Source organism: Hordeum vulgare, chromosome 2H, assembly GCF_904849725.1.
Source record: "Hordeum vulgare subsp. vulgare chromosome 2H, MorexV3_pseudomolecules_assembly, whole genome shotgun sequence".
In the NCBI taxonomy this organism is placed as follows: domain Eukaryota; kingdom Viridiplantae; phylum Streptophyta; class Magnoliopsida; order Poales; family Poaceae; genus Hordeum; species Hordeum vulgare.
Window position 1 is genome coordinate 658,721,174 of NC_058519.1, and position 23,330 is coordinate 658,744,503.

The 23,330-nt window shown below is 45.3% G+C and overlaps 1 protein-coding gene across 1 annotated transcript in view; it reads right to left on the reverse strand.

Annotated features, from left to right (window-relative positions):
* LOC123428518 (putative receptor-like protein kinase At4g00960) overlaps window positions 1-23,330 on the reverse strand; it is a 35,052-nt gene that overhangs the window by 8,144 nt on the left and 3,578 nt on the right. Inside the window, exons 2-3 of the mRNA XM_045112740.1 lie at window positions 18,808-18,939; window positions 18,605-18,726 (exon numbers count right to left, since the gene is read on the reverse strand). Of these exons, the coding sequence (XP_044968675.1) occupies window positions 18,605-18,726; window positions 18,808-18,939 (254 nt within the window). The remainder of the gene's footprint in view (window positions 1-18,604; window positions 18,727-18,807; window positions 18,940-23,330) is intronic.

Sequence of the window (23,330 nt, forward strand, 5' to 3'; positions counted from 1 at the left end):
TGCAGAAATAAAAGTTCTCGGAATGACCTGGAAATTTACGAGGATTTTTTGTGGAATATATAAAAATATTGGCACAAGAATTACCTGAAGACACGGAGCCAGGGGCCCACGAGCCGAGGAGGCGCCCCCCTAGGGCGCGCCTGGCAGGCTCGTGAGGCCCACGAAGCTCCGCAGCCTCCAACTCCAACTCTATAAAGTCTCTCTCGCCTAGAAAAAATTAAGAGAGAAGAGTTCATCACGTTTCACGATACGGAGCCGCCGCCACCACCTGTTCTTCCTCGGGAGGGCAGATCTGGAGTCCGTTATGGGCTCCGTAGAAGGGAAATCGACGCAGTCGTCATCATCAACCATCCTCCATCGCCAATTCCATGATGCTCTCCATCGTTCGTGAGTAATCTCATCGTAGGCTTGTTGGACGGTGATGGGTTGGATGAGATCTATCATGTAATCGAGTTAGTTTTGATGGTGTTTGATCCCTAGTATCCACTATGTTCTAAGATTGATGTTGCTACTAATTTTCTATGCTTAATGCTTGTCACTAGGGCCCGAGTGCCATGATTTCAGATCTGAACTTATTATGTTTTCATCCATATATGTGTGTTCTTGATCCTATCTTGCAAGTTGTATTCACCTGATATGTGTTATGACCCGGCAACCCTGGAGTGACAATAGCCGGAACCACTCTCGGAGATGACCATAGTATGAGGAGTTCATGTATTCACTATGTGCTAATGCTTTGTCCCGGTTCTCTATTAAAAGGAGAGACCTTAATATCCCTTAGTTTCCATTAGGACCCCGCTGCCACGGGAGGGATGGACAAAAGATGTCATGCAAGTTCTTTTCCATAAGCACATATGACTAAATACGGAATACATGCCTACATTACATTGACGAACTGGAGCTAGTTGCATATCACCCTATGTTATAACTGTTACATGATGAATGCCATCCGACATAATTATCCATCACCGATCCAATGCCTACGAGATTTTCCTATACTAGTCCTTGCTAAGCTACTTTACCACTACTGTTGTTACACTTGCTACACAAATCACTACTGCTACTGTTACCGCCGCTACTGTTACTATCATACTACTTTGCTACTAAAACTTTGTTGCAGATACTAAGTCTTTTAGGTGTGGTTGAATTGACAAATCAACTGCTAATACTCGAGAATATTCTTTGGCTCCCCTTGTGTCGAATCAATAAATTTGGGTTGAATACTCTACCCTCGAAAACTGTTGTGATCCCCTATACTTGTGGGTTATCAGCTGGTAAGTCCAAAACTTCTTCTTTTGACCTCCTTCAGATGTTGACCATGAAAGCTTCATCATGGAGGTTGCTACTGCTAGGGGTTTATCCCAGCAGAAACTTGGTTTTGGTGAGGGCTCTCTCAATCCAATGACTGCTCATGAATTTTGACCTAGTCCTCTTGTTGTTTTTGGTCAAAATACTAAAGTTGAGGTTTCTACCCCTCTTAACTTAGGACCTGTTTCTTTGATGGATGTTGGAAAATGTGAGAACAAGGAATAGTGTCAATCATTATAAAATTGTGTTGACATGGTTGACTACGAAGAACAGATGGTTCCAAAAGAGGACGTGATGCTAGGGACGCTTCCCTCTAAAACTGTGCAGATGCTAAAGTTTTCAGGCCTGAAGAAGTCCTTGCTGGACTCTCTGAATCAGGCTCAAGAGGTTCCATCCAAGAATCCTAAGTGGGGGCAATTATGGCATCTAAATTTACCAGGGGGCATGACAATGTGAACATCATGGAGAAAGTTGCTTCTTACAAGATGAAGAAGAACTTGGAAATTCCTATAACATACAAAGGTAAATCATTTCCTTCAAATAGTCCTAACAAGTTCATCGATCATGTTTCTAAGCTTGATTTGGTTATGGGGGGAGATAGTTCTAGTAAGTTGGATACCATTGAAGATTTAATTGTTAGGGAGCAAGAGAGTTGCTTGACTTTTGTTAATAACCATCCTGAAATGGTTCTGCCTCACAACTTAGATGTGGTTCATGAAAAATTAGTTGGGACTCTAGTTGGGGTTTCCTCTCCTAAAATAGTGGGCACTCTTGTTTTGTTAGGGGCTACTCCTAATGTCCCTACTAAAGGTGTGCCTTGTAGCTTATATCATCCTTTTAAAATGTTTTAGTTATGATAGGCCTAATTTGGAATATTAGGGGTATGGGGAAACATGGTAAAATTCAGTGCTTTTGTGATGTGATTGATAGAACTAATCCTGATTTTATTGGGTTTCAAGAAACTAAAAAAGAGACTATTCTTAGGGTTTCCTCAAAGCTTTGGATAGGGTAGGGGATTTTATGTGGCATTTTTTGCTACTGATAATACTGCTGGGGGTATCTTACTTGCTTGAAAAAGAGACATGTTTGATGTTATTGGCTTCATTAATACTGGATTTTCTGTTAAAGCTACTATGAAGAACAAGAATGATGGTTTCCTTGGGCATTTGGTGGTGTTCTATTGATCATCTTATCCTGCATTTAAGATGGATTTCATATCTGAATTACATGTTACTCTTTGCTCTACTACCTATCCTGTTTTTATTTGTGGTGATTTCAATTTGGTCACGGGACATGAGGACAAATGGAGTGGTCCAGTTAACCAGCAAATTAGTCTTTTGTTTAATGACTGGGTTAATAGGTGGGCACTTCTTGTAATTCCTATAGCTTATAGGAAGTATACTTGTTCTAACAATCAAGACAATCATGTTTTGTTGTTTTAGATAGAGTGTTCACTTTTGTGTACTGAGATGCTCATTTCCCTATGTAATCAATGTCTGCTCTTCCAATGGTAGGCAGTGATCATACTCCTTTGGTCTTTGACACTCGTGCCAGAGCTCCCTGTTGTCCAAAACTTTATTAGGTTTGAGAAATGGTGGCCCTCTCAACCTGGTTTTTGCACAGGTTGTTAGAGGTAGCTTGGACTTTTGTCTGCTCCTCCAATGGTTCTGTAGATAATGGGATGATTAAAACAGAAACTTGAAGAAGAAACTAAAAGGGTTGAGTATTAATCTGGAAGCAACCATGAACAAAAGAAAAAGGCCATCCTTATGGAGTTTGATATTCTGGATATTTTATTAGAATGACAACAATTGTCTGTTGGTGATTTTGATGGAATGAAAGATATTAAAAAAGAACTTGATGACATTGGAAAAAAGAGGAGACGGTTCTATGGCAGAGATCTAGGGACGGGAAGATTCTAGAAGGTGATTGTGATAATGCATATTTTCATGCACTAGCTAATCGTAGATATAGGAAGAATCAAGTCTCAGAGTTGTTGGGTCCTGATGGGGTGGTGAATTCCACAAAGGACATGTCGAGTTTAGCTACTGATTTTTATAAAAACCTCTTTGATTTTAAACCCAAACCTGATATACATATCAATGCTAATTTCTGGTCAGAAGATGAGTTGATCTCTGAAGCTGACATAACAGTTCTTGAAAAATCCTTTTCCGAGGAGGAAGCCATCATGAACTCTTATAGTTGTGGTGCTCCTGGCTCTGATGGCTTTTTTTATTCTATCAAAAGTTTTGGAGTGTGATTAAGGATGATTTTATGCGGATGGTGAGAGATTTTGAAGTTGTGATTTTAGACATTCAAAGACTTAATTTTGCTATCATCACTCTTATCCCTATAATTCCTTAGGCTAGGGAGATGTGGAATTTTAGGCCTATTAGTTTAAGCAATTGTGATGTCAAAATCTTCTCCAAGGCCATGACTACGAGAGTTTCTCCTGTATGTGACAAGCCTATCTCTCCAAACCAGACTGCCTTTATTAAAGGGAGATTTATCCTTGAAATTGTAGTGATGGCTCATGAAGTTATTCATGAGGTGCATAGGACTAGCTCCGGGGGATTGATTTTGAAATTAGATTATGAGAAAGTTTATGATAGAGTTAGTTGAGACTTCCTTAGAGAGATGCTCCTTTCTAGGGGCTTTGGGGGAAAATGGGTTGGTTGGTTGTTTAGTAACTTACATCATGGGACCTTTCAGGTTAGGATTAATCATATAAAAGGGCCACATTTTATTGGGAAGAAAGGTCTTAAGCAAGGTGATCCTCATTCACCCTTGATTTTTAATCTGGTGGCTAATGTGTTCAACAAAATGTTAGCTAAAGCTGCTAGACATGATCTAATTGCTCGATTACTTCCACATGTTATTTCTGGTGGTGTGATATTCTTAGATGTCCCATTTCTTTTGGGGAAATATGGGGGATCGATGTACATAAATATCATCTGGCTAATTGGGGTTGTGTGACTATGAGAAAAGATTTTGGAGGATTAGGGGTTCCTAATTTGAATGAGGTTAATATGTCTCTTCTGGCTTCCTCGGGTAAAAGATTCTATGAGGGGGAGGCCAAAGATTGGAAGAAGATTGTTTGTTATAAGTTAAGAGTTGACAAACCTGTTGGAATTATGCCCTAGAGGCAATAATAAATATAGTTATTATTATAATTCCTGTATCAAGATAATCGTTTATTATCCATGCTATAATTGTATTGAATGAAGACTCATTTACATGTGTGGATACATAGACAAAACACCGTCCCTAGCAAGCCTCTAGTTGTCTAGCCAGTTGATCAAAGATAGTCAGTGTCTTCTGATTATGAACAAAGTGTTGTTGCTTGATAACTGGATCACGTCATTACGAGAATCACGTGATGGACTAGACCCAAACTAATAGACGTAGCATGTTGATCGTGTCATTTTGTTGCTACTGTTTTCTGCGTGTCAAGTATTTATTCCTATGACCATGAGATCATATAACTCACTGACACCGGAGGAATGCTTTGTGTGTATCAAACGTCGCAACGTAACTGGGTGACTATAAAGATGCTCTACAGGTATCTCCGAAGGTGTTAGTTGAGTTAGTATGGATCAAGACTGGGATTTGTCACTCCGTGTGACGGAGAGGTATCTCGGGGCCCACTCGGTAATACAACATCACACACAAGCCTTGCAAGCAATGTAACTTAGTGTAAGTTGCGGGATCTTGTATTGCGGAACGAGTAAAGAGACTTGCCGGTAAACGAGATTGAAATAGGTATGCGGATACTGACGATCGAATCTCGGGCAAGTAACATACCGAAGGACAAAAGGAATGACATACGGGATTATATGAATCCTTGGCACTGAGGTTCAAACGATAAGATCTTCGTAGAATATGTAGGATCCAATATGGGCATCCAGGTCCCGCTATTGGATATTGGCCGAGGAGTCTCTCGAGTCATGTCTACATAGTTCTCGAACCCGCAGGGTCTGCACACTTAAGGTTCGACGTTGTTTTATGCGTATTTGAGTTATATGGTTGGTTACCGAATGTTGTTCAGAGTCCCGGATGAGATCACGGATGTCACGAGGGTTTCCGGAATGGTCCGGAAACGAAGATTGATATATAGGATGACCTCATTTGATTACCGGAAGGTTTTCGGAGTTACCGGGAATGTACCGGGAATGACGAATGGGTTCCGGGAGTTCACCGGGGGGGGGGGGGGGCAACCCACCCTGGGGAAGCCCATAGGCCTTGAGGGTGGCACACCAGCCCTTAGTGGGCTGGTGGGACAGCCCAAAAGGGCCCTATGCTCCTAGGAAAGAAAATCAAAGAGAAAAGAAAAAAAAAGAGGAGGTGGGAAGGGAAGGAAGGACTCCCACCCACCAAACCAAGTCCAACTCGGTTTGGGGGGGAGCCTTCCCCCTTGGCTCGGCCGACCCCCTTGGGGCTCCTTGAGCCCCAAGGCAAGGTCCCCTCCCTCCCACCTATATATACGGAGGTTTTAGGGCTGATTTGAGACGACTTTTCCACGGCAGCCCGACCACATACCTCCACGGTTTTTCCTCTAGATCGCGTTTCTGCGGAGCTCGGGCGGAGCCCTGCTGAGACAAGGTCATCACCAACCTCCGGAGCGCCGTCACGCTACCGGAGAACTCTTCTACCTCTCCGTCTCTCTTGCTGGATCAAGAAGGCCGAGATCATCGTCGAGCTGTACGTGTGCTGAACGCGGAGGTGCCGTCCGTTCGGTACTAGATCGTGGGACTGATCGCGGGATTGTTCGCGGGGAGGATCGAGGGACGTGAGGACGTTCCACTACATCAACCGCGATCTCTAATCGCTTCTGTTGTACGATCTACAAGGGTACGTAGATCACTCATCCCCTCTCGTAGATGGACATCACCATGATAGGTCTTCGTGCGCGTAGGAAAATTTTTGTTTCCCATGCGACGTTTCCCAACAGTGGCATCATGAGCTAGGTTCATGCGTAGATGTCTTCTCGAGTAGAACACAAAAGGTTTTGTGGGCGGTGATGTGCGTTTTTCTGCCCTCCTTAGTCTTTTCTTGATTCCGCGGTATTGTTGGATTGAAGCGGCTTGGACCGACATTACTCGTACGCTTACGAGAGACTGGTTTCATCGTTACGAGTAACCCCCTTTGCTCAAAGATGACTGGCAAGTGACGGTTTCTCCAACTTTAGTTGAATCGGATTTGACCGAGGAGGTCCTTGGATGAGGTGAAATAGCAACTCATATATCTCCGTTGTGGTGTTTGCGTAAGTAAGATGCGATCCTACTAGATACCCTTGGTCACCACGTAAAACATGCAAGAACAAAATTAGAGGACGTCTAACTTGTTTTTGCAGGGTATGATTGTGATGTGATATGGCCAATGATGTGATGTGATATATTGGATGTATGAGATGATCATGTTGTAATAGAAATATCGACTTGCACGTCGATGGTACGGCAACCGGCAGGAGCCATAGGGTTGTCTTTATACTAACATATGTGCTTGCAGATGCGTTTACTATTTTGCTAGGATGTAGCTTTAGTAGTGATAGCATAAGTAGCACGACAACCCCGATGGCGACACGTTGATGGAGATCATGATGATGGAGATCATGGTGTGGCGCCGGTGACAAGAAGATCGTGCCGGTGCTTTGGTGATGGAGATCAAGAAGCACGTGACGATGGCCATATCATGTCACTTATGAATTGCATGTGATGTTAATCCTTTTATGCACCTTATTTTGCTTAGAACGACGGTAGCATTATGAGGTGATCTCTCACTAAAATTTCAAGACGAAATTGTGTTCTCCCCGACTGTGCACCGTGCTACAGTTCGTCGTTTCGAGACACCACGTGATGATCGGGTGTGATAGACTCAACGTTCACATACAACGGGTGCAAAACAGTTGCGCACGCGGAACACTCGGGTTAAGCTTGACGAGCCTAGCATGTGCAGACATGGCCTCGGAACACATGAGACCGAAAGGTCGATCATGAATCATATAGATGATATTATTAGCATAGGGATGCTTACCACTAAAACTACTCCCGCCTCACGTGATGATCGGACTTGGGATAGTGTAGGTGGATCATGAACCACTCAAATGACTAGAGAGATGTACTTTTTGAGTGGGAGTTTAGCATGTAATTTGATTAAGATGAACTCTAATTATCTTGAACATAGTCTAAGTCCACTTTGAATATATTTGTGTTGTAGATCATGGCTCACGCAAGTGTCATCCTCAATTTTAATACGTTCCTAGAGAAAGCTAAGTTGAAAGATGATGGAAGCAACTTTGTAGACTGGGCTCGTAATCTTAAGCTAATCTTACAAGCTGGAAAGAAGGATTATGTCCTTAATGCTGCGCTAGGAGATGAACCACCCGCTACGGCTGATCAGGATGTTAAGAACGCTTGGTTAGCGCGTAAGGAGGACTACTCAATAGTTCAATGTGCAGTCCTGTATGGCTTAGAACCGGGACTTCAACGTCGCTTTGAGCGTCATGGAGCATTTGAGATGTTCCAGGAGTTGAAGTTCATCTTTCAGAAGAACGCCCGGATCGAGAGGTATGAGACCTCCGATAAATTCTATGCTTGCAAGATGGAGGAAAACTCGTCTGTCAGTGAACATGTGCTCAAAATGTCTGGGTACTCAAACCGTCTAGCTGAACTGGGGATTGAACTCCCGCAAGAAGCTATCACTGACAGAATCCTCCAATCACTGCCGCCAAGCTATAAAAGCTCTGTGTTGAACTACAACATGCAAGGGATGAACAAGTCTCCCGGCGAGTTGTTTGCGATGCTGAAAGTCGCAGAGTCTGAACTCCGTAAAGAACATCAAGTGTTGATGGTGAGCAAGACCACTAGTTTCAAGAGAAACGGCAAAGGCAAGAAGGGCAATTCGAATAAGAGCGGCAAGCCTGTTGCCAATCCGCCGAAGAAACCCAAGGCTGGACCTAAGCCTGAAACAGAGTGCTTCTATTGCAAGGGTATGGGTCACTGGAAGCGCAATTGCCCCAAGTATCTGGCAGATAAGAAGGCGGGCAAAGAAAAATCAGGTATATTTGATATACATGTTATTGATGTGTACTTAACCAGCTCTCGTAGTAGTGCCTGGGTATTCGATACCGGTTCTGTTGCTCACATTTGCAACTCGAAGCAGGAACTGCGGAATAGACGGAGGCTGGCGAAAGACGAAGTGACGATCGCGTAGGAAACGGTTCCAAGGTTGATGCAATCGCCGTCGGCTCCGTGTCACTTCAACTACCATCGGGATTAGTGATGAACTTAAATCATTGTTATTTAGTGCCTGCGTTGAGCATGAACATTATATCTGGATCTTGTTTATTGCGAGACGGTTACTCTTTTAAGTTTGAGAATAATGGTTGTTCTATTTCTATGAGTAACATCTTTTATGGTCATGCACCGAATGTGAGAGGATTGTTCATATTGAATCTCGATAGCGATACGCATATACATAACATTGAGACCAAAAGAGTTAGAGTAAACAATGATAGCGCCATATTTTTATGGCACTGCCGCTTGGGTCATATTGGTGTAAAGCGCATGAAGAAACTCCATGCTAATGGACTTTTGGAGTCACTTGACTTTGATTCACTTGACACTTGCGAACCATGCCTCATGGGCAAGATGACTAAAACTCCGTTCTCCGGAACAATGGAGCGTGCAAGTGACTTATTGGAAATCATACATACCGATGTGTGTGGTCCGATGAGCGTGGAGGCACGCGGCGGATATCGTTATTTTCTCACCTTCACTGACGATTTGAGTAGATATGGCTACGTCTACTTAATGAAGCACAAGTCTGAAACATTTGAAAAGTTCAAGCAATTTCAGAGTGAAGTAGAAAATCATCGTAACAAGAAGATCAAGTTCCTACGGTCTGATCGTGGGGGTGAATATCTGAGTTTCGAGTTTGGTACTCACTTAAGACAATGTGGAATTGTTTCGCAGTTAACACCGCCTGGAACACCACAGCGTAATGGTGTGTCCGAACGTCGTAATCGTACTTTATTAGAAATGGTGCGATCTATGATGTCTCTTACTGATTTGCCGTTATCGTTTTGGGGTTATGCATTAGAAACAGCTGCATTCACTTTAAATAGGGCACCATCGAAATCCGTTGAGACGACACCATACGAACTATGGTATGGCAAAAGGCCAAAGTTGTCGTTTCTTAAAGTTTGGGGATGTGATGCTTATGTCAAAAAGCTTCAGCCTGAAAAGCTGGAACCCAAAGCGGAAAAGTGCGTCTTCATAGGCTACCCAAAAGAGACAGTTGGGTACACCTTCTATCTCAAATCCGAGGGCAAAGTGTTTGTTGCTAAGAACGGAACTTTTCTCGAGAAGGAGTTTCTCTCGAGAGAATTGAGTGGGAGGAAGATAGAACTTGACGAGGTTGTCGAACCTCTCATCCCTCTGGATGGTGGCGCAGGGCAAGGGGAAACCCCTGTGATTGCGACGCCGGTTGAGGAGGAAGTTAATGATGATGATCATGAAACTCCAGTTCAAGTTTCTGTTGAACCACGCAGGTCGACGAGATCACGCGCTGCTCCAGAGTGGTACGGTAATCCCGTCTTGACAATCATGTTGTTAGACAACAATGAACCTGCAAATTATGAAGAAGCAATGGTGGGCCCAGATTCCAACAAATGGCTAGAAGCCATGAAATCCGAGATAAGATCCATGTATGAGAACAAAGTCTGGACTTTGGAGATACTGCCTGAGGGCCGCAAGGCTATTCAGAACAAATGGATCTTTAAGAAGAAGACGGACGCTGACGGTAATGTGACCGTTTATAAAGCTCGACTTGTGGCAAAGGGTTTTTCACAAGTTCCAGGAATTGACTACGATGAGACTTTCTCTCCCGTAGCGATGCTTAAGTCCGTCAGAATCATGTTAGCAATAGCTGCATTTTTCGATTATGAAATTTGGCAGATGGATGTCAAAACGGCGTTCCTTAACGGTTTCCTTAAGGAAGAGTTGTATATGATGCAACCCGAAGGTTTTGTCGATCCTAAAAATGCTGACAAGGTGTGCAAGCTCCAGCGATCCATTTATGGACTGGTGCAAGCATCTCGGAGTTGGAACAAACGCTTTGATGAGGTGATCAAAGCATTTGGGTTTATACAAGTGGTTGGAGAATCTTGTATTTACAAGAAAGTGAGTGGGAGCTCTGTGGCGTTTCTAATATTATATGTGGATGACATATTACTGATTGGAAACAACGTAGAGCTTTTGGAGAGCATAAAAGGTTAATTGAATAAAAGTTTCTCTATGAAGGACCTAGGAGAAGCTGCTTACATTCTAGGCATTAAGATCTATAGGGATAGATCAAAACGCCTGATAGGACTTTCACAAAGCACATACCTTGATAAAGTTTTGAAGAGGTTCAAAATGGAACAGTCCAAGAAAGGGTTCTTGCCAGTGTTACAAGGTACAAGATTGAGTAAGACTCAGTGCCCAGCAACTGATGAAGATAGAGAGCATATGCGCTCCGTCCCCTATGCTTCAGCCATAGGCTCTATCATGTATGCGATGCTGTGCACTAGACCGGATGTTAGCCTGGCCATAAGTATGGCAGGCAGGTCAAGAATATCCTAAAATACCTGAAAAGGACTAAGGAGATGTTTCTCGTGTATGGAGGTGACGAAGAGCTCGCCGTAAAAGGTTACGTCGACGCAAGCTTTGACACAGATCCGGACGAATCTAAGTCGCAAACCGGATACGTATTTATTCTTAATGGGGGTGCAGTAAGCTGGTGCAGTTCCAAGCAAAGCGTCGTAGCAGATTCTACATGTGAAGCGGAGTACATGGCTGCCTCGGAGGCGGCTAAGGAGGGTGTCTGGATGAAGCAGTTCATGACGGATCTTGGAGTGGTGCCAAGTGCACTGGATCCAATAACCTTGTTCTGTGACAACACTGGTGCCATTGCCTTAGCAAGGGAACCAAGGTTTCACAAGAAGACCAGACACATCAAACGACGCTTCAACCTCATCCGCGACTACGTCGAGGAGGAGGACGTAAATATATGCAAAGTGCACACGGATCTGAATGTAGCAGACCCGCTGACTAAACCTCTTCCACGGTCAAAACATGATCGACACCAGAACTGTATGGGTGTTAGATTTATTACAATGTAATTCACATGCTGATGTGAGGGCTAGATTATTGACTCTAGTGCAAGTGGGAGACTGTTGGAATTATGCCCTAGAGGCAATAATAAATGTATAGTTATTATTATAATTCCTGTATCAAGATAATAGTTTATTATCCATGCTATAATTGTATTGAATGAAGACTCATTTACATGTGTGGATACATAGACAAAACACCGTCCCTAGCATGCCTCTAGTTGGCTAGCCAGTTGATCGATGATAGTCAGTGTCTTCTGATTATGAACAAGGTGTTGTTGCTTGATAACTGGATCACGTCATTGGGAGAATCACGTGATGGACTAGACCCAAACTAATAGACGTAGCATGTTGATCGTGTCATTTTGTTGCTACTTTTTTCTGCGTGTCAAGTATTTATTCCTATGACCATGAGATCATATAACTCACTGACACCGGAGGAATGCTTTGTGTGTATCAAACGTCGCAACGTAACTGGGTGACTATAAAGATGCTCTACAGGTATCTCCGAAGGTGTTAGTTGAGTTAGTATGGATCAAGACTGGGATTTGTCACTCCGTGTGACGGAGAGGTATCTCGGGGCCCACTCGGTAATACAACATCACACATAAGCCTTGCAAGCAATGTAACTTAGTGTAAGTTGCGGGGTCTTGTATTACGGAACGAGTAAAGAGACTTGCCGGTAAACGAGATTGAAATAGGTATGCGGATACTGACGATCGAATCTCGGGCAAGTAACATACCGAAGGACAAAGGGAATGACATACGGGATTATGCGAATCCTTGGCACTGAGGTTCAAACGATAAGATCTTCGTAGAATATGTAGGATCCAATATGGGCATCCAGGTCCCGCTATTGGATATTGACCGAGGAGTCTCTCGGATCATGTCTACATAGTTCTCGAACCCGCAGGGTCTGCACACTTAAGGTTCGACGTTGTTTTATGCGTATTTGAGTTATATGGTTGGTTACCGAATGTTGTTCGGAGTCCCGGATGAGATCACGGACGTCACGAGGGTTTCCGGAATGGTCCGGAAACGAAGATTGATATATAGGATGACCTCATTTGATTACCGGAAGGTTTTCAGAGTTGCCGGGAATGTACCGGGAATGACGAATGGGTTCCGGGAGTTCACCGGAGGGGGGCAACCCACTCCGGGGAAGCCCATAGGTATTTGTGGGGGTCACACCAGCCCTTAGTGGGCTGGTGGGACAGCCCACCAAATCCTATGCGCCAAGGAAGAAAAATCAAAGGAAGAAAAAAAAAGAGGAAGAAGTGGGAAGGGGGAAGGACTCCCTCCCACCAAACCAAGTAGGACTCGGTTTGGGGGGGAGAGTCCTCCCCCCTGGCTCGGCCGACCCCTTGGGGTTCCCTTGGACCCCAAGGCAAGGTCCCCCTCCCTCCTCCTATATATATGGGGCTTTTAGGGCAGATTTGAGACGACTTTCTCACGGCTGCCCGACCACATACCTCCATAGTTTTTCCTCTAGATCGTGTTTCCGCGGAGCTCGGGCGGAGCCCTGCTGAGACAAGATCATCACCAACCTCCGGAGCGCCGTCACGCTGCCGGAGAACTCTTCTACCTCTCCGTCTCTCTTGCTGGATCAAGAAGGCCGAGATCATCGTCGAGCTGTACGTGTGCTGAACGCGGAGGTGCCGTCCGTTCGGTACTAGATCGTGGGACTGATCGCGGGATTGTTCGCGGGGCGGATCGAGGGACGTGAGGACGTTCCACTACATCAACCGCGATCTCTAATCGCTTCTGCTGTACGATCTACAAGGGTACGTAGATCACTCATCCCCTCTCGTAGATGGACATCACCATGATAGGTCTTCGTGCGCGTAGGAAATTTTTTGTTTCCCATGCGACGTTCCCCAACAATGTGACCGTTTATAAAGCTCGACTTGTGGCAAAGGGTTTTTCACAAGTTCAAGGAGTTGACTACGATGAGACATTCTCACCCGTAGCGATGCTTAAGTCCGTCAGAATCATGTTAGCAATAACTGCATTTTTCGATTATGAAATCTGGCAGATGGATGTCAAAACGGCGTTCCTTAACGGTTTCCTTAAGCAAGAGTTGTATATGATACAACCCGAAGGTTTTGTCGATCCTAAGAATGCTAACAAGGTGTGCAAGCTCCAGCGATCCATTTATGGACTGGTGCAAGCATCTCGGAGTTGGAACAAACGCTTTGATGAGGTGATCAAAGCATTTGGGTTTATACAAGTGGTTGGAGAATCTTGTATTTACAAGAAAGTGAGTGGGAGCTCTATGGCGTTTCTAATATTATATGTGGATGACATATTGCTGATTGGAAACAACGTAGAGTTTTTGGAGAGCATAAAGGATTACTTGAATAAAAGTTTCTCTATGAAGGACCTAGGAGAAGCTGCTTACATTCTAGGCATTAAGATCTATAGGGATAGATCAAAACGCGTGATAGGACTTTCACAAAGCACATACCTTGATAAATTTTTGAAGAGGTTCAAAATGGAACAGTCCAAGAAAGGGTTCTTGCCGGTTTTACAAGGTACGAGATTGAGTAAGACTCAGTGCCCAGCAACTCATGAAGATAGAGAGCATATGCGCTCCGTCCCCTATGCTTCAGCCATAGGTTCTATCATGTATGCAATGCTGTGCACTAGAACGGATGTTAGCCTGGCCATAAGTATGGCAGGTAGGTTCCAGAGTAATCCAGGAGTGGATCACTGGACAGCGGTCAAGAATATCCCGAAGTACCTGAAAAGGACTAAGGAGATGTTTCTCGTGTATGGAGGTGACGAGGAGCTCGCCGTAAAAGGTTACGTCGATGCAAGCTTTGACACAGATCCGGACGACTCTAAGTCGCAAACCGGATACGTATTTATTCTTAATGGGGGTGCGGTGAGCTGGTGCAGTTCCAAGCAAAGCGTCGTAGCAGATTCTACATGTGAAGCGGAGTACATGGCTGCCTCAGAGGCGGCTAAGGAGGGTGTCTGGATGAAGCAGTTCATGACGGATCTTGGAGTGGTGCCAAGCGCATTGAATCCAATAACCTTGTTCTGTGACAACACGGGTGCCATTGCCTTAGCAAAGGAACCACGGTTTCACAAGAAGACCAGACACATCAAACGACGCTTCAACCTCATCCGTGACTACGTCGAGGGAGAGGACATAAATATATGCAAAGTGCACACGGATCTGAATGTAGCAGACCCGCTGACTAAACCTCTTCCACGGCCAAAGCATGATCAACACCAGAACTGTATGGGTGTTAGATTTATTACAATGTAATTCACATGATGATGTGAGGGCTAGATTATTCACTCTAGTGCAAGTGGGAGACTGTTGGAATTATGCCCTAGAGGCAATAATAAATATAGTTATTATTATAATTCCTGTATCAAGATAATCGTTTATTATCCATGCTATAATTGTATTGAATGAAGACTCATTTACATGTGTGGATACATAGACAAAACACCGTCCCTAGCAAGCCTCTAGTTGGCTAGCCAGTTGATCAAAGATAGTCAGTGTCTTCTGATTATGAACAAAGTGTTGTTGCTTGATAACTGGATCACGTCATTACGAGAATCACGTGATGGACTAGACCCAAACTAATAGACGTAGCATGTTGATCGTGTCATTTTGTTGCTACTGTTTTCTGCGTGCCAAGTATTTATTCCTATGACCATGAGATCATATAACTCACTGACACCGGAGGAATGCTTTGTGTGTATCAAACGTCGCAACGTAACTGGGTGACTATAAAGATGCTCTACAGGTATCTCCGAAGGTGTTAGTTGAGTTAGTATGGATCAAGACTGGGATTTGTCACTCCGTGTGACGGAGAGGTATCTCGGGGCCCACTCGGTAATACAACATCACACACAAGCCTTGCAAGCAATGTAACTTAGTGTAAGTTACGGGATCTTGTATTGCGGAACGAGTAAAGAGACTTGCCGGTAAACGAGATTGAAATAGGTATGCGGATACTGACGATCGAATCTCGGGCAAGTAACATACCGAAGGACAAAAGGAATGACATACGGGATTATATGAATCCTTGGCACTGAGGTTCAAACGATAAGATCTTCGTAGAATATGTAGGATCCAATATGGGCATCCAGGTCCCGCTATTGGATATTGACCGAGGAGTCTCTCGAGTCATGTCTACATAGTTCTCGAACCCGCAGGGTCTGCACACTTAAGGTTCGACGTTGTTTTATGCGTATTTGAGTTATATGGTTGGTTACGGAATGTTGTTCAGAGTTCTGGATGAGATCACGGACGTCACGAGGGTTTTCGGAATGGTCCGGAAACGAAGATTGATATATAGGATGACCTCATTTGATTATCGGAAGGTTTACGGAGTTACCGGGAATATACCGGGAATGACGAATGGGTTCCGGGAGTTCACCGGGGGGGGGGGGGGGGGCAACCCACCCTGGGGAAGCCCATAGGCCTTGAGGGTGGCACACCAGCCCTTAGTGGGCTGGTGGGACAACCCAAAAGGGCCCTATGTGCCTAGGAAAGAAAATCAAAGAGAAAAAAAAAGAGGAGGTGGGAAGGGAAGGAAGGATTCCCACCCACCAAACCAAGTCCAACTCGGTTTGGGGGGGGGGGAGCCTTCCCCCTTGGCTCGGCCGACCCCCTTGGGGCTCCTTGAGCCCCAAGGCAAGGTCCCCTCCCTCCCACCTATATATACGGAGGTTTTAGGGCTGATTTGAGACGACTTTTCCACGGCAGCCCGACCACATACCTCCACGGTTTTCCCTCTAGATCGCGTTTCTGCGGAGCTCGGGCGGAGCCCTGCTGTGACAAGGTCATCACCAACCTCCGGAGCACCGTCACGCTACCGGAGAACTCTTCTACCTCTCCGTCTCTCTTGCTGGATCAAGAAGGCCGAGATCATCGTCGAGCTGTACGTGTGCTGAACGCGGAGGTGCCGTCCGTTCGGTACTAGATCGTGGGACTGATCGCGGGATTGTTCGCGGGGCGGATCGAGGGACGTGAGGACGTTCCACTACATCAACCGCGTTCACTAACGCTTCTGCTGTACGATCTACAAGGGTACGTAGATCACTCATCCCCTCTCGTAGATGGACATCACCATGATAGGTCTTCGTGCGCGTAGGAAAAGTTTTGTTTCCCATGCGACGTTCCCCAACAAAACCAAACTTATATTGGGCTAAACCTGCATTAGGGTCACGTTCTGGAAAAGTGTGACCTGGGCATTGGGGGAGCTAAAAACTTTGTTAGATGGGTTCCTCGTAATGGGGAGAACATTGCCTTTTGGCATGACATTTGGATAGGGGATTGTTCTTTAAAAACTCTTTTTTGGGATCTGTATGAGATTTGTCAACTCCAAGAGGTTTCTCTGGCTCAGGTGTGGGATGGGGACCAGCTGCACCTGACCTTTAGGAGATGTGTGGATGCTAGATTGATGGACCGTTGGTTCAAAGTGAATTCTTTGGTTCAAACATTTAGTCCTTCCATTGAGCTAGATGCCCCCCTGTGGACCCTTGATGCATCTGGTAGATATTGTGTGAGATCTTTTGACAAGATTAACTTTGGTGGGATTTCTTCTGACATTAGAGAATTCATTTGGAAAATTAAAGTGCCTCCAAATATTCATGTATTTCTTTGGCTGGCTTATTATAACAAATGCTTGACTAGGGATAACTTAGCAAAAAGAAGACATGTTGATGACCCAACTTGTGTGTTTTGTAGTGAGCATGAATCTATTCAATACTTGTTCTTTGAGTGCATTGTTGCCAAAGAAATTGGGTCTATTATTTCTGATATATGTGGTATTTTTGTACCTTGTACTTTTGATGATCCAACGGTTTTTTGGAAGCAGAAAAATGCGAGGATGTTAATATTATATCATCTACCACCTTGTGGGGCTTATGGCTGTTTTGCAATGATTTTGTCTGTCACGGGAGGAGATGGTGAAACATGCGCTATATAATGGATTTGGTGGGGGCTTTTGCCAGGCAATGGAAGGTGTTGTGCTCAGCTGCACATGGTGCGCTTTTTCTCCCATGTTTAAGGCTTCTGGACCATCAAAGAGGGGAGTTGCTTAGGATCGATGGTGATCGTCGTCAAGGCTGGCAGAGTGGAGGAACGTTTTGCCGTTGTTGCATATCTCTCTGCCCCCTCTATTTTTGCCATGTCATTTGCTTCGTAATAGGGCTTAAAACTAGCTATACTTGACCCATTCTGCGGTGGTCACTCAGGCTATCCGCCGAGGACTGATACTTTTGGTTGGTTTGCTTTGCCTTGGCTTTAATAAAGTTGGGGCGAGGGGAACCCTCTCATTTAATAAAAGCTTAATGTGTGATGGAGCCACTCGTTAAGACAAAAACTTTTGTACTCACAAAAAAATCCATTGAGGATCAAGTTTGATGTGTGGCATGGCTACACTTCAAGATAAAAATCTTGAGGTTGTGTGTATTCCTAGTTGATACAGAGCTAGGAAGTCAAATAATCTATCAATTTTATTGAGCATAATACTTAATGCTCACCAGTAGCGCCTGTGTCCGGCCAAGAAATCCAAGAATGGAATACATGCATTTTGGTGGTTGTAGGGGGTATATTTTTAATAGAACTAGGTCCCCACATCCAGCTCCCCCGCAGGCGACACGGGAGGGGCTCCGTATCCTTTTTCGGTTGTCTCTAAGGGTGCGTTTGGTTGCAAGGATATCCTCCGAAGGACAACGATATCCCTTCTATGCAAGGGATGCCACCTGTTTGGATCCGAGGCAAGGGAGGACAGGGGCAGCCAGATGCCAAGAATATCCCCTCAAAAAGGGGATGGGGTCAAATGTCCAAAATCGGGGGGGGGGGGGGGGATCCCTCCTCTCTGTTACCGTGCAGTTACCGTGTTTATCGACCCCTCACGAGAAACACACATACCGAGCACAAATTCCCTAGTATTTTGAAATTTTTGAATCCAAACACTCAGCTTGAGGTCAAATAAACTGCATCTCTTGAATGACCACTGCCTATCTATATCCTAGTGCCAATGGTTTCTCTCTGCACTAGGATGTGGGAATCGAATCTTGCCACCGCTTTTTGACAAGAATTTTCGGACGGAGGGAGTAATAGTTAGATAGATGGATAAAAAATTGCATACTAGTAGCTTTTCTAATTACCTTGTACACAACACGAAATCCACCTTCTCCAAGCTTATTCCTCTCTGAGAAGCTTTCGGTTGCCTCTACCAGAGCAGGCAAGTCAAAGATCATGCACTGTGCTCTCGAAATATTTTTAAACGCTGGTGTCAAATGGCAAGAATCATATCAATAGACTGCAAATTCCAGAAGTATAGCAGGTAAACTTTCTTTCTGTAACTCACGGTTTTCGTGGTCCTCCTTAGCTTTGTTCCTTCTCCTGAAGCGACTGAAGGCAAAAGCCGAAATAATCGATACCAATATAAGGGAACAAACGATGCCCACCGAGATCCTTGTTGCACTATTACTTTGCTTCTCTGCAGTTGAATATGACATTAGAAATTTGCCAGAGTTATGGGGGTGAGGTGGCTAACCAGCTGCAACGATGAGAAATTTTAACATGATCTCTCTTGTTGGAACTAATCTTGTTATTAGTCTCAAGCGTATAGGATTATATCATATTTAAATTGTTGCATGGGGTAATATAGATGCAGAGTTTCCTTAGTGTTACTCAGTTATGATTCATTACGTGCTCGTTAACATGGCGAAACGGCCGGATCAGCAACACAGAGATAAACCGAGCACATGCGAGCAGATCGGCAAGTCAGGAGATGAGTGGTCGTGACATGTCTTAGTTAGACTGAGTGATGTACATGCATATTAGTGTGATCAAGTGTTTGTTAGTGACAGGTATACCTCACCATACCTCGGACCAGTCCAGGCTTTGCGAGGGCCTGACAAAGCCCAAGAAATAAAAAACCAGACCTGAGCCCGGCCTGGCCCCGCTAGGCCGTCGGGTCTGAATTTTAAGCCGAAGCCGGGTCCATTGGTGTAAAAACCTGTTAGGCCTCGGACCTCAGGCCGCACTTCTTTCCAAAATCGCAAAAACATCAAGCCAGCTCAACGGGCTAAAAATCTAGACCAAGGCCTGGGCCATGGGCAAGTTAGGACCGTACTGGATCGGGCTTTTTTTGGGACGGACCAGGTCGGACCGGATCTTTTAGATAGCCAGCTCTAGCCGTTTTGCTCCATGCATGTAACCTGCCACCTACTCCTTCCGTTCCTAAATATAAATCTTTTAAAAGATTTCACTTGAAGTTTATATACGGAACAAAATGAGTGAATCTGCATTTTAAAATATGTCTATATACATCCGTATGTAGTCTACTAGTGAAATGTTTAAAAAGACTTATATTTAGGAACGGAAAGAGTATATGCATGGAGCTAAACGGGAGTAATAAACTAGCCTCCACCTGGCTGATGCATAAGCTTCACCTAGTTGGCACTGAACTGCATGAAGCTAGGTAGTGTGGAGTAATAAACTGATCAACCATTAGTGTGTGGCTTTGCAGGTGTGTGCACGTGGAGTTAGGGCATCTTCAACGGCAATACGTAAAAACATTCCTGCATTCCTCCGCAGGTAGGAGGGCCGCCAGTCCATAGAAAGGATTTGGGGGGACGACATCTGATTGTAGCCATATACATTTTGATAACAAATCAAATTAATCAGATAAAATTCATGCAAATATGGTTAAATTTCATGCAAACACAATGAATTTCGTATAAACAAGTACGATCGATTTCATATAAACACGACAGATTTCATTACATTTACATCAATCCAGCTCTAGAGGTATAATAAACACGGCGGATTTCAAAGTTTTTTTTCTTTGTTCTTTTTTTGGGAATGGAACATTGTGGACTTATCTTGTTTGAATTGCGTTTTCAGAGCGGCGCTGTATTTTAGGAATCGGAGCAGTCCAAATAGACCCATAGAGTCACCCCTACTATAGAGCTAGTCGCACTCTGATTACTTTAAAAAAAACATAAAATAAAAGACTGCATTCCATCATGCTCGTACGGGCCATTCGAACTTGCATTGTCTCCTTCCGCTGCGTTCATTCCCACCGCATGTTGCTCGGTTATGTTGCCGCAACCTACACTGCCCCGCAGCCCCAACTCGCAGTGCCCCTAACGCGGTTTGTCACTGTAGCGTCACTGCGCAGCGCCGACTGCAACATCGGGGAAGCTATGGACCATCCTAGCACCCTCCGTTGTCGGTCCGAGTTCCGCGTAACGGTCGTTGACAACGCCAGTTCCAGCTATGCGCATTCCCTGTCGGTTGTGTACCATCCCGCGGTGCAAGTCCCGGCTCTGCATGCGGATGGCTGCAGGTGGCGCCGGTTGACAGTTGTAGCATCGGCCGACGTCAGTCCCAGCTCCAAGCATGGACGGTCGCATTGCCCGGTGCCGCCCATGCGCAGGCGTCTAGAACATCTGGGTATTGGCCCCTCGCAGCACCTGATGGCACACTTTGCAACGCCCCACGCCTGATGTTCCTCGCCATTGTCACCCCCTCTGCCGTTAGTGTGAAGGGCCCTGTGATGATGGTCCCTGTGCATGCGGCGGGCTGTGGTGCCTGCGCGTCGGATCTGTGGTGGCGGCCACTGTCGGGAGCCACGTCGGCGCCCCCGCGGTGGGTGGCCGGTACTGATGTGGAAGGGCGTCGTGCCTGAACGCATGGGCGGCGGGGCAGGGGCAGACATGGAGTGTTGGCTCATGGGGTCTGCGTGTTGGCCCCTTCAGTCTTTGTTCGGTTGCAACGGATTTAAAAGGGATTGAAGTGGATTGGGGAGGGTTAAATCCCCTATAAGTCAAAATCCACCTCAATCCTCTTCAATCCCCTTGTGGTGGGGATTAACCGAACAAGCCCTAAAGTGGATCTAGAGTGGTGACATCCTCACTTTCACCTGATGTGCCACGATGCCAGCGGCGCTCCGGCGTCGTTCTCCTCTGGTAGCGACATCGAGATTCTTCCCTCAGCCTCTACCTTTGCGACCTGGGTGAAAGCCCAAACTCTGTAGTTGCGTGGTGATGACGCGCCGGCGTTGTTGTTCTTCTTGAAGGTGCCACCTTTGGTTTGTGGAGGAGTGGTTGAGGCGTCGATGCAGGAGGTGGGTAGTCTTCTTCAGTGATGTTCCTGCTCGGCTACTTCTGGTTGACGTTGATCCGGTTGCGTTGGTGGTGATGCATGGGGTGTGGCGTTGCGAGGGGAGGTGGTCATGCTTTTAGTCCTCTCGACATCCATTTGGTTTCGGCCTTCCGCTCAAGGGCGAGCGGCTCTACCTGCCGAAGACGTGTCATCCTACGGTCCGGGGTGAGTGGGCAGGGGACCTTTTTCGGAGGTAGAGACGACTGGTGGATTGACTATGGTTGGCCTCGGCATAGTTGACAAAGCGTGCCCCCTCCGGGTGAGGGTCACTACCTTGTCTTTGTCGTGTTGTGTGCAGGATCGTGTTTGTCGAGGGCCTCGATGCTCCGGCTTGCGCTTGTTACATTCGACGCTCATTAGTGGCTCTCTGAGTGTTTTGTATCTTTACCGTTCTTGCTCTTTTATTTTCTTTTTTTTGTATGGCATGTTGTATGCTAGGATTGGTGCTTTATAATATTACAAGAGGGGAGGGGGACTTTTACCGTCACTAGAAGGGGACGCAATCACCCATTAGATACGTAGTTTATGATGGCGGAACGAAGATTTAGAGGACAAGTGCGCAATATTTCAAATTTGATCATAATCGTTCGCTTCACTGCCGCCAAAACCGAAGGGATGTTAAAAGTACAATTGCGTTTGAGTTAGACAGGCCCGGCCCTGAACGGTGCAGTCCGTACGTCCAAAAGCAGCCGCTCAGGGCCGGGCCTGTCTAACTCATTGTGGTAATAGCCCACCGGGGCAGCGGCAGCCGAGGCGTACTCGACATGATGAGATCGATCTCAATTACGGTTAACACGTTGGATTGCTCTTCACAAACCGTGACATTCGCCTAGACCATACCATATCATTGTGAAGCCATAACTTCTGGCATGCGCTGCCGCATAGATGCTGCACTTCAATCAATGGGACAAGTTCGTCGGATCTGAGAAGCGACTGAGCTCTTCCGTGTAGACCAATTAGTAAGGAGCGCCGCTCCTCCTTCCTTCCTAATTCCTCCATGCCCGCGCACCCTCATGGTCTGATTTTTCGTACCTCTAATTTAGTTCATTATCTGTTGCCCATGTATGATCGTTATGAGATGAAGTTGGAGAAAAGAAACCTAACAGCTTTCCTTCATGACTTATGAACATATATTGATAATGAAGTTTCAGGAACGGCACATGTAGAGCAGCAACAAAAGCAATTAAAGGATGCGGCAGGATGCAGCAGATTTTTTTTTTCTTCTGAATTTGATTAAAGCAGGTTACAATTTGAAGTTGGGTAGATGGACATCTGGCTTACTTCTAAATGACTTGTAAGGTATCTTTAGACCTTCTCGCACAAATTTGTGGATCACTGTCGAACAACTATGATTTATAAATAATCAATTCCAGATAGTTTTTTCTCTTCAAAAAGATAGCCAGCCCCCAAGATGTGTATGTGACTCCGAGATTTCCGGTTTCACTCCTCGTGGCCACGCCAAGAGGCGAGATATCGAGTCGCCAATGTTGAATCTCATGTAACGTGACATATGTATGTACTAGCTAGTGTGTGTGTAGACCTGTACCATTGTAACCGCGAGAGCTAGTCTCACGCCTCCGTCTCGCCCACATACCTGCATGTAGGGATCGGCTCCTATATTTGTAACGCCTCTGGCTAGTGGAAAAGATGAGATCTCTTTCCATTATTCTTCTTCCAAGAGGAGAGTGCACTACGCACCATGTCCACCAGCCACTG